Here is a 12,516-nt window from a genome sequence, read left to right as displayed (position 1 = left end):
TGGATAGATTAAATACAATTTATATATTGGTTAGATTCAACATATATATTCAGAAACAATTTATTATAAAAACAACAGTTTGATTAACACTTAGAACGTGCATAACATTAGAAAGCTGATGGATTCATTATTGTATTCTCAGTACGCTCAGGTTTTTCTATTTACCTATTATTCATAGAGATGAGCCTGTTTTTCTTTAAAATCTAATGTAAAACTTTTAAACTCACAAATGTTAATTTTACGTTGATTAATGGTAATTAGAAAAATGAAGTCTAAACTTAAATTTTATATAATATAAATAATATTAATATTCATAACCCAGTTTTGAGTCCTATACTCACTCAAAGTTCATTCTTTTAGTACACATGAGTTCAATTTATACCTCTGACTTCAAATTAATGAATGCATGATATATTGAAATAATTAAATTTTATTGTCAACTATAATTTTTAAAGAACTAAAAGAAATTTATATTTAAACTATTTAAACACATCTATTGAGTCGAAGAAAGTTAACAGGCCAATTATTACATTGAAAAGAACATGAGAACAAATTATTTACGATAAGGTTTACATTTCTTACGATCTTCGTATGCGGAGGACATCATTTTTAATTGATATTTTTGCTTATCATTAAATGGAATTGGTGGAAATAAACTAACCGCCTCTGGAGAATTAGTCGTCCTTGCTGCGCTAGCAGCGCTCTTAACATCATCATGAAGTTGTTTTAAATCTGCAACAAGTTCCGATTCCTCTTCTTCAGAATTATAATAAAGATCAGTGGATGTATTTTCACAACGTCTTGGATTTGATTTTGGAAATTCACAATAATTAATAATGGAGGGAGTTGTAGGAAAATTCCATTTTTCATAAATTTCTTTTGGAATATGTGTGTTAGGATTTCTAGTATCTTCCGCGTTTATGTGAACAACTTTGTGACAGCTTTTCGTTGCCAATTCTGCTGGCGATGGCATAGGAAACTGTGACACTGTTGGTTTAGTAGGTATATGCGCTAATTTAGGTTCTACCACTGATGCTGTTGATAATTGTTCTGAAGTTGATGTAAGCTCTTCTACGCACAATGTTGGTGAAGAAGGACTCGCCAATAGCAACTCTTCTGCGTGTGATGTTGATCCTAATGAAGCTTCTCTCAATGGAATCTTTTCGAATAGGTTTTCTAGTACTTTTGGTACATTAAGTGAAGCCGCGTTTGTTCGTAACTTTGGAAGTTTGAATGGAAGCTTTTTCATAAACCCTGTTGGCGATTGTTGTGCTTCTTGAAGTGTCCTCACTGTTTTTGTAAGTAACAAATCTTTTGTTGGTGAAGCAAAAAATTGATTCTTAGTTGCTGGTTCCTCTAAAGGATGATCGAGCGCTGATTTTACCCTTGAAATTTTCGCATGCTGCGAAAATTTATGTGGCACTGCTCTAAAGCGAATATCTTTTATTTCGTCAACAGATAGCGATAGTCTATTAGAGTTATTGACTGGCTCTGATGGAGGCGTTGTTTTCCCTATCGGTGCATCATCTAAATGATATTCTGGTGAAACTGATGTTTCCAATAAAGGCGTTGGATGTAAGTATGGTGCGGATGAAAACGGAATCTCTTCATACTCTACTCCTGGATTTAATGAATTTGCCGTCGCTTGATGTTGTGACATTTGTTGCGGACGTAAATGTTGTGTACCCCTAAATTGGGTAGCTGAATATTGTAACGCTGCATATTGCGCACTTAAGTATTGTTGCGAAGCATATTGTGTGGCTGGATTATACATCCCTGCGTATGGTGTTGCAGATAGGGGTATTGCTAAAAATTGTTGTACTGGCAGTTGCCCAGTTCTATATGGCGCTCTTCCTCTTATCGGGCTGAACGGCAGCAAGTTCAGTGGGATTGTATTTGGTTGTAGCCACCTTAGTGATGCTCTTGGAAGAGCAGTCATTGGATATGGCATTGCAATTGTTGGTATAGTTTGAAATGGTGTTGGAGTTCGCAATGTTTGCTGTTGTGCAGCCGGATTTGATAAGGGGGCTGCTACGTGCGGTGCTGCTGCGTGTGGTGTTGTGTTCAAGTTTGATAATACAGACAATGTTGGCATCGATAAGTGCGTACTTTTTAATGGTTCGCTTACTGTTGATGTTTCAACGGACGGCTGTTGAAGGTGTTCCTCTGTTAATAATACAGCTGGCAAAGTCGATAGTGTAGCTTCTGTTTTCAGTTTCTCTGATCCCGGTACTGTTAATAAACATTGCTGCAGATCTCGTAGTTGCTGTTGTTGTTTATGTTTCTTGTCTTGTTCTGCAGCTTTACTCTTTTCATTTGCTGCCAATCTCCCTGCCAGTGCTGCCTCCTCTTGTTCTTTCTTCATCTTTCGCTTCATCTGTTTTTGCGTTAGTTTTGGACTCATTTTCGCTAGTTAGTGTATTAACCTATATATGTAAAAACTTTCCTTAGTTTACTTTAATACTCGTATAATACAAGCATTTCATACATACCTTTTCAACTTTCCAATAGTGTTAAATAGTGTTTTAAATTTTGAGCCAAAACAGCTACGGAGATATATGTACTTAAATAAATAAACAAAATAAACGTAATAATTTTTTCAGATAAAATTAAAATTTTTTTAATGTTAAAAAATTTTTTTTTTAATAAATAGATTCACATTTATGAAAAGACTCAAGAATATATGTTTTTATGGTGGGTTAGGTGTCCAAAATAAGGCATAGGATTTGCTCTTATTTTTTAAAAAGTTCTTTCTTGTACAAATTAACTTTCTCTCACATATATTCTCTAGAAGAGCAATTGAAAACTTTATTTCAAATTTTTTTGTTTTAATATTGACAATTACAGCAAAGCTAAACCTTATTTTGGACTGAAGAAACTCAATATAAAGCAACATCTTAGAAAAACTGGATTAAAAAGTTCTGCATTTAAAACTCTTCGAAGATTTAACAGTTTAAAGTATAAAATTTCAAAAATATGTTGCTCAAACATCCATCAATTTGATTATATGTGGTTAAATGCTATGTCTGGTCCATACTACTCTATGGCTTGGAATCTTGGACTTTAAAAATCCTAACAATGAATAAAATCGAAGCTTTTGAAAACTGGTGCTACAGATTCTGTAGACGGACCAAGTTTCAAATGAAGAAACTGTAACAAGATAAAGATACAGAACTCTCAAAAACTATCAAAATAAAAAAAACGAGTTATTGTGGTCATATCATCCGATGTCCAAAATATGAATTGCTGCAACGGATTGTGCAAGGCAGAATCGAAAACAAACACGGTATGAGAAGAAAACAATGTCTTGGTTGAGGAAGATGCGACATTGGACTGGGTTAAGGACAATTGGAGACTTGGTACGTACTGCTAGAGACAGAGAGAACTTCAAAAACATTTTTCATTTCTAAATTTCAGAAGGAAAATTTTGTATAGGTTATATGGGCGTTCTCAAGGTGACTAAAGTAATATTTCATAGTGAAAAAAAAGTTGTTTTTGGAAGAATGCATTCCCGTCTATGTAAGCGATTATATGGCGATGGTGCTGGGTATATATATGTCATATATAATTTTATTGAATTTTTAGTGAAACGTCTGTTTTGTTTTTATTTCCCGCCATTCTGTTTTTTTTGGGGGGGAGGTGTTAATTTATGCTTGGCTCTTCTTATGTTTTATTTCGAGGCAAATGTTTCAATTTGTTTCTGAAACTTTTTGCTGCAACAGGTTTTCCTTTTCTGCGCTGTACACAATTCACAATAGCACAATATTTTGCCGGTGCCTTCAACAGGTAAACAATTTCATTCATAGAAATTTTGCGCCAAAAGTTAACACATGCGCTTTAATTTCAAATGTTGCAGCAACATATATTCACCAGTTGTGCAACATCCAAAGGGAGGACACAAAATGTTGCGCCTTTTTCTGTAAACATAAATTGGGCGCAATTGAAATTTTGTTAGAACGCCAAGCAAGCAATTTATGGCTTTGGTAAGAACAGCACAGATCAGTTTGCGCGTTGGCTTCGTGTGAAACGTTACGGAATTCGCGGTGAACGGATTTTTCACACACCCCCACATTTTTTCACATTGAAGTTATCTTTACTTATAAATTAAATGTATTTAATTTAATTAAAAAAAATTAAAAAAAAATAATAATAAATAAATATTAGGATAAAGTTGCAAATTCAATGATAATTGCGTGTGTGTTTACTCGTGGATGTGCATAGAGACTCGTATATAAAACGGAAACGGATGTTACTCGGCAAGTGCAGTCAGTTTCAAATATTTGTGTTATTTTTGCTCTCAGATTTTCAATTTTGTGAATTTAGTTTTTGTATATGGAAATGTGAAGACCTTCACTAAAATAATTGCATTAGAAAATGTATTGCATGTCAGTTTCAAAAGGGTTTTGAAGATTCCCTTGTAACGTGAGTTCATTTACACAAATTTGTTATATGAGTGCGCAACTTAGATACTTTCTCAAAAAGATATTTTAATGATATGTAAATTTAATATTTGCTATAAAGCAGTTTCTTGTGCAAACTTACGATATAAAATACTTAAAGCAAACACTTGTCTTAATTATCAAAACTGCGGTATGTTGAAGGAATTTCGTTGAATGTAAGTTTGCTTTTGGAATATAATTTTTAAAATTTAGTTCATAAGTTGTGATGTTAATTAAAAAATATTGCATTTTTTTGCATTAATGATTTTGAAAATTTAGTGTGAGTTTTAATATTAATTTTAGTTATTTGGCATAATCAGAGATCATAATTGGCATAATCAGAGTTAATAATTGGCATAATCAGAGATCATAATTGGCATAACATATAAATAAATTTATTTATTTATTTTTTATTTATTTTATTTATATATTTCATTTTATTTTTTATTTATTTATTTTTGAAACTTAAATATTTAAATTTGGTTTGCGGTTGAAAAGATTTTTTTAAAAATTATTACTTCAAATATTCATTATTTTATGACGAAATGATTTTTAATATAGTGTTTTTACATTGTTTTGACCAATTAGCCTTTGAAAACATTATATTTTAATTATTACTTTAAAAATAATTAAATAATTTATTTATTTGGTATTTGGCAATACTCAAAACAGCTGTATGGTCAGCCAAAAATTCAATTAATTAAAATAATATAAAAAATAAAATTTTTGTTGTTGTAGTTCACTACTGTTCGAAAAAAACTTCTTTATAATTTATTTAGAAAATATCAATGTCAATAAAGGAATGAGTTTTAAAAAGCTATAATCAGTATTAGTTTGTTAACCCATTACTTAGTGATAGAACGATTAACTTCTGATAAATGACTTAGAAATGCATTCTCCGAAAAGTTGTAACAGTGTTAAAACAAATTTATCAGCTAAATAAAAAGAACACTTCTTGTTTTTTTCTCATATTTTCTAAAATAATATATTTTATATATTATAAAATACTACTACTACTATTGTCTTCAATAGTAGTGATGATGACTTGGCAGGTAGCCTCAAAACAAATGAGCTGTTTGAAATAACAAGGGATATAGTTATGCGAATGGAAACCACTATAGCTTTAACTCAATAAAGACATCCGAGAATCGAAGGACGAAAAAGAATCCAAGTCGTTTTCGTTAATCCTTTATTTTAGTGGAGCCATTTGTTGGACGGTGTGTCAAAGTCCCACAAAAAAAAGAAATTTGCCTTCAATAATTCGTCTAAATCTAACTCTATTTGGTGTTACGACATATATATGTCGTTTCATGTATATCGTGCTTCAGCTAGTTCACCCTCGACCGTTTTTCTTCACGTAGTCATTTCGGTTGAATTCATTAGATTTGTATCATGACGTGAATTTTGCACCTCCAAAACATATGTGCTTACTGCCGTAGCAGGGAAATTTGGGTTACCCTTGGCGCACTTAACCCATTAACGTTTTAATATAGGTCCTTAATATATGGTAAACCTGATATTATAAAATAATTATTTGGTATTGCTTTGAATACCGAAAATATTTTCAGATTGAAATCCTACTAACTCAATATCGGTGTAATTTCACAAGAAAAACAATTTTATTCCTATACCGAGTTCCTGAGAGTCAGGCACAATCTATGGTTATTATTTTATAAAACCCATTCAACGGGATCTACATATTCGATTGAGCAAAAATTATTTGGCATTTTACTATTTGCTCAGAAATAACCGTTAGTTGCATCTGGCAATTATTGTTCTATTTTACAGATGACCGAATGTTCATTATTGAAAAAAGATATTTTTGTTGAGGTTAGTGTTTCGTATAGTTAATGGAAAAAGAGGATTTTGAAACAACAATTCTGCATAATTTACAAATTTCCTGCGAGGAAATGAATAATGGGGCACTGACGTCTGGAAACATATATTTTATGTATGAAGCAGGTGCTTTTTTTTTGTTCCACAATTCAATGTATATTGAATGATAAAAGTTCACACAGCGTAAAACTATAAACCTATCAGCTTGAGATCTTTCTTAGTGAATCATGTAAAATCCTCCAAACTTATAGTAATAATAACTTATAGTAATAAGGACCTGAAGATTATCCTTCTTCCAAAATACAAATTTTATCTTCAGCTTCGAGATTTTTTTTATTTTTAAAGTGACTTTTCAATAAAATCTATTAATTATACTTTTATAATATAATAAAATTATATTACCTTCTTATGAATTTCGTGCCCTGAATTATTGAGATCTATTAATTTATTTATAATTTTTATTTATTTTAATGAGTGTAGTATCTAATATTTTACATATATTTTTTTTTTGTCGAATATACGAGTAAATTATCTTTGCATATCTGATTATAATTCATTCGTATTACTTATATGTATAATATTATATATTTCGTGAATATTTTTTTTTATTTTCTAAAATTCTGGTGATTTTTAGGTACTTTTGTACTTATTATACTACTAATATCCTACACAAATTAATTTTTTTATAAGCAGTTGTACTTCATTGAATTTACCAATAAGTTTTTACTTCCATGAAATTTAACAAATGATATTTTTATTCAATTAATGCAATTCACTTGAAAATTTACCCAATCAATCTAGAAAATATATGTAAATACATCCTTTCCCTGTTTTCAATTATTTACCATTTTTAAATAGGGTTTTTATGATTTTAATAACTTTCTAGAGTAGTTTTTGTATAATTTCCGGAAGCAACGAATTTTTTTTATCTCTATTAATTAATTCCTTCCTACTTTTTAAGGATTAATTTCAATATCTTTTTGCTTGTTTGAATGTTACTGTAGTCGCGTGTCACACACTTTAAAGTTTAAAATTTTGTATCTATCATAGCATACGGATTGCAAGTAGGATTAGGAGAAGTATGGTTGCCTAGGCGCTGTGGTGGTAGTGCGTCAAAAATGATTATCCGTAGGCATAATAGTGAGTGGGTACCGAAACAATATGATTGTTATTTTTAACTTTTCATGTATTGTTGAAAATAAATTGATGAGTTGAGAAGATGAGGGTCTAGAACATTTTTATTTTGCTCTTTCCATTATAAAACACTAAAAATTTTTAAAGTCTTGCTTTAAAAATTAATTATAAGGCGCACTAAATAATTTTGATTCCGAACGTCTTATAACCACGCGATATCACTGCCAATGAGTGTAGTACCTATTGTCCATTGGTAATTTTTTTTAAATTAGCTATAAATGAACATGTCGTTCAATTGGGTATAGATAGATAGATAGAATTTGAAAGGGTTGTCACACTTTCACCCATCCTTTGAGGATTATTGTGACTAACTCACTTTAGCTCTATAGGCCAAAATTATATCCTTTGGAGAGATGTTGGCTAATTCCGTTATAAGTGGATAGGCAGTTGATAATTACCGACGTCTGAGTCTGGCGAGACTTTCACAATGACACATAATGTGTTGTGCTGTTTACTCTTCTTCGTGACAACGTCTGCATCTGTCCTCTTTTGTAATAAATAGGTTCTATAGATGCTTTTTTAATTTTACAATGTCTAGTGAGAAACCCTGTGACAAGTCGAGTGCCTTTTCTGTTCCGCATTAGAAGCTCCATTTGGATATTGGTTGTAGGTCACTCAAGTTCGGAAAAAATCTAACATTCGGAAGAAACCCAGTGTATTAATTTTTTGAAAAAAAGCTTAAGTTCGGAAAATAAATCTTAAGTCCGTAAAAAATATTTTATTAATCTTTTATGTTATAAAAGTCACTAAAATCGGCAATTCTTAGCTGATTTTTATTAAAATCAAACCGAAAAAATAATCAATACTAGTTCTTACCAGTATAAAGGGATTATGCAATTGGATAATTCACGATCTTGGGTAATGAGGCCTGAAGTAACTGGGATAACATAGTAACAGCATAAAACGACAGCAACACAACAGATTTTGAATAAAGGCTGTTACCGCTTTGCGCTGTTAAAATGTTACTCGACTACCGAATACATAGTTTAGATTGTGAACACCCCTAATTTTTTTATTTTTTTTAGCAAACATATTTTTAATGAATTGTTCGCAGTAGAGGTATTGAATATTGTACGTTTGAATCTCGTTAAAATATAATAATAAAAAATAATAGATTTGATTTTGTCATTTTTAAAATTGATAGAGTTTTGAACATACATTGTCATCATTAAAAATTAAAAAAATTATTCATTATTATATATTTTGAAAATCGACAGTATTGTCAATTTTAATGTATGATTTGGCTTTCCCATTCTGAAACAACCTACGTATTTCTACTTAAGTAAAGAATTTTTAAATTTTCTTCATAGGTACCAAGATTTATATGGATATGCGAAGGCCAATTTCTGTACAAACATGACTCTTTGTTTATTTGTACATTTTATTCATTTGTTGTATTTAGTAAATATTTTACTGTGAAAAGTATTATTTTCAGTGGGTTTCATTATATTACATATATAAAGTCAACAACGTCAACTCTCATATCCTCTGTTTACTGTGAAAGTTCATATAAAAATGACAATTCTGCTTTACAATCCCGATGTCCTCAAGCGCCAATTTAATGATTCTGTTGTTCGAGAACTTTTTGTTTTCGAAATGCAATAATTTCATCAAAGATTATGTAGACCTTTAACTACAATAAACTTGGTAAATTTACATGACATCAATATAAAATATAAAACTGAAATCTTATTGGATCCAGTAGGTATTTGTGTACGTAGGAGTTGAAATATATCAAACTTTAAAGTTTAAAATGTTCGAAGGAAAAATATGCAATAAAAAGATTAATTTAAATTTAAATTTATAAATATTTTATTAATATATAAATAAAATTTAATTAAATTGGTTCTCATTACAATTTCATTTAATATGAGATCAATATGAATTTTCAGTAATGAAAACAATTTTTCGTATATGTACATATATTGTATTTTTTTTATAGTATGTTATATTAATTTTTAATGAAAAGCTGTCTATTGTGATATTAAGAAGCTATATATTTATGGTAGTTATAAAAATATATTTTTTATATTGCACAATATGGCTTATAGAGATACCTGGCAGCTTATCTGGCGCGATAATTATTTATTTTGTTTCTTATATTACATAGTATGGCATAAAGATTTGCTCATAGTATGGTATAAAGTTTATATTCTAGTCTGATGGTATATTGCAAATAAAAATTTATTCTGGACATCATTTGATAGGCCGATTAGGGTCAATTGTAAAAGAAAAATCACTTGAGGTCATACTAAGCAATTTTTTTAAATTTCATATAGTGACTTAGGCGAAAAGTATGTACATTGCTTGTTTAGTATTTTTTGAGATTTTGAGATCGTTATTTTAATTTATTTCATTTTCATTTCATTTTTATTTTAATATTAGTTTATTTTCATAGAGAGGTTTCGAAAAGTAGTGAACTATAACAACAAAAATTCTTTTAATATTATTTTAATTCATTGAATTTTTGGCTGCCCATACAGCTGTTTTGTGCATTGCCAAATACCCATCATTGAATCATTTCTTACATTTGTGCATTTAACTATTCGTAAATAATTTTTTGAGACTGCAAGTAACAAGTGTTGAACTCATACCCTGCCTGATTTGAAGCTCAGAGTCAGTTTTCATCAGCCAACTGATCAAGAGCCGTACTTGACTTGTACGTTCGCACTCTTTTCTGGAGTTTTGTAAATTTGCTGTGAAAGTTTATTAACAAATTCACTTTTTGTATTATATTATAACGAAATTATAAATTAGCTGTAGAATAAACGAGGTAATCAATTATATTTTTTATTTTTCAATTATTAAATTTCAATAATATTCTAATTTATTTTATTTAATTTTTATGTTATATTTTATTTGTTTTTATTTTATTTTTATTTCATTTTTATTTCATTTTTATTTCATTTTTATATTATTTTTGTTTTTATATTTATGTTGTTTTATTTTATTTTATTTTATTTTATTTTATTTTAAATTATTTTATTTTATTTTATTTTTTTTTATTTTTTATTTTATTTTATTTATTTTATTTTTATTTTATTTTGTTTTATTTTATTTTATTTTATTTATTTTATTTTATTTTATTTTATTTTATTTTATTTTATTTTATTTTATTTTATTTTATTTTATTTTATATTATTTTATTTTATTTTATTTTATTTTATTTTATTTTATTTTATTTTTATTTTATGTTCATTTAATTTTTATTTTATTTTTATTTTATTATTATTTTATTTTTATTTATTCTTTGATAAATTCAAAGATAACTTAGTTGTTTATTTTCAGTGATTTTAATTCGGTAAAATTTAATATTTCATAATTTAAGAAATGTTTAAAATATACTTTAAATTAATAAGAGCATTTATAATATTTCCACTTTATTAGTGTATTTCATAGTTAAAATTTATTAAGGTTTAATTGTGTGTTTATTATAATTTTATCATGTGGTATTTAATATATAAACTAATTGCCTTGTTTGCATATTTTTCACTGTTAATCGCTTAAAACTCTTTAGAATTGGTTTATATTTAGTTGGAGTCTTCTTAAGAACTTAAGCTGTTAATCTCTTTTAAAGAAACATGAAATAAATTTCTACTTAATATATTGTAAGCTCTTATGTGTTGTATTGGGATAAAATTTAAATATTTAAATGTAAATTGATACGTTTTTCATTTCAAGTTAAATACCCTAAAGTGTTTTTTCTTAATATACAATATAGTATAAATATTGGACATGTGTGAAAATAATACTATTCAAACGATAATCAATTTTACTTAATGCTTTCACCATTATTTACAATGTGTGGTCTGAAGCTCATGTCTAATACTTTGAACTTTAGCACCAGAAGGCGTAATTTCAAAATTCTGCACCTTAATCCTGTCTAGCTAGGCGGAGACGTTAAAATCTTTAAATCGTTTTGACAATAAAATGTATTAATAATTTATAGACTTTAACAAATGCTTAGCTGTGTAAATTTTTTAAATGCCTTGATTTATTGCAGTGCTGAGCACATAGAATTTTACTTAAATAGAAGTAAAATTTTTTATGCCAAGTTACTTTGACCCTAAACGTTTGGTGTAGTTTAAATTGCGCAAATTGGCTTAAAATAGCTGGAACATTTGTTGAATTTGTAGGCAAAATAAAAATATAAAAACTCATAAAAAATTCTCTATATAAGAACACTCGCTAAAAAATTCCAAAATTCCAAAACAACAAAAAAAAAAAAAAATATTAACATAAATTTACAATTACTTTGAATTTAGAAATAATGTTGAGAGAAAGTAACAAGTACGAAAGCAAGCAGAGTAAGTGAACTTTTTAGCCTAAGCAAAAGATTTAATCTTAGATTGAGCCTAATATAACAGCCATTTGCATATACGCCCCTGCATAGCACCCAGGGGTGTGCAAATGTTACACAAACAGTGAAAACATACTCCTCGTATATACAGGATAGAATAGACTTTTTCTATATTTGCATATTCTCAGTGGTGCCGTTTGAGCAGGAGGAACTTTGGGCTTTGAGCAGAAAAGTCAAAAGTTAAAGAATTTATGTCAGAAAAATTAGGAAAATTAAATCAAAAACCAAGTTGTTGTTAACAATTTAATTAACTCTGTTGAAAGTAAAAGAATGGGAAATACAGAGATTGTTCTTAGGTTATTGTATTTCTAAAATACGCAGTGTAATTCAAATTATTAAATATATTCTAAAATCAACATTTTTCTATTATATTTAATTTTTATGGGCACATAAATGTAAGGTTCAAAACAATTAGTATTTACTTTTCTCGTTAATGAAATGAATACTTTTGTATGATTTTACTAATTAAATTTGCAAATAATTGTGAATTATGAACAGAAACAACACTTGTATATAATATTATTATAAGATATTAGTTATTACTACCTAAAGTAGTACGAGTTTCATTAATTTCTTTTAAAAATAGAGAATGGAGATTAAATGGAGATTCTATTCTGAATACATAAAGATGCGCTTAGCCACTATATCCAATGAGATATAACACTGTGATAAAAAAAGAAGTATTAT

At 28.5% G+C, this 12,516-nt stretch overlaps 1 protein-coding gene across 4 annotated transcripts; it reads right to left on the bottom strand.

Annotated features, from left to right (window-relative positions):
- Nucleotides 1-412: 412 nt before the first annotated feature.
- Nucleotides 413-6,736, bottom strand: LOC119679451. 4 transcript variants are annotated; one of them, XM_038091809.1, is made up of 3 exons: nt 6,678-6,736; nt 2,493-2,563; nt 413-2,441 (listed from the first exon to the last, which is right to left on the bottom strand). In XM_038091809.1, exon 3 carries the CDS (start codon nt 2,402-2,404, stop codon nt 554-556), a length of 1,851 nt encoding a protein of 616 aa, XP_037947737.1. In that variant the 5' UTR covers nt 2,405-2,441; nt 2,493-2,563; nt 6,678-6,736; the 3' UTR covers nt 413-553. The 4 variants fall into 4 exon arrangements, with proteins under 4 accessions (XP_037947737.1, XP_037947735.1, XP_037947738.1 ...); XM_038091807.1 differs by having other exon boundaries at nt 413-2,426; XM_038091810.1 differs by having other exon boundaries at nt 2,493-2,546.
- Nucleotides 6,737-12,516: the final 5,780 nt, after the last annotated feature.

This window comes from Teleopsis dalmanni, chromosome 2 (genome assembly GCF_002237135.1).
Source record: "Teleopsis dalmanni isolate 2A chromosome 2, ASM223713v2, whole genome shotgun sequence".
Taxonomy (NCBI): Eukaryota; Metazoa; Arthropoda; class Insecta; order Diptera; family Diopsidae; genus Teleopsis; species Teleopsis dalmanni.
Note: the sequence above shows the minus strand (reverse complement) of the source record. Positions and strands in the feature narration are given on the sequence as shown.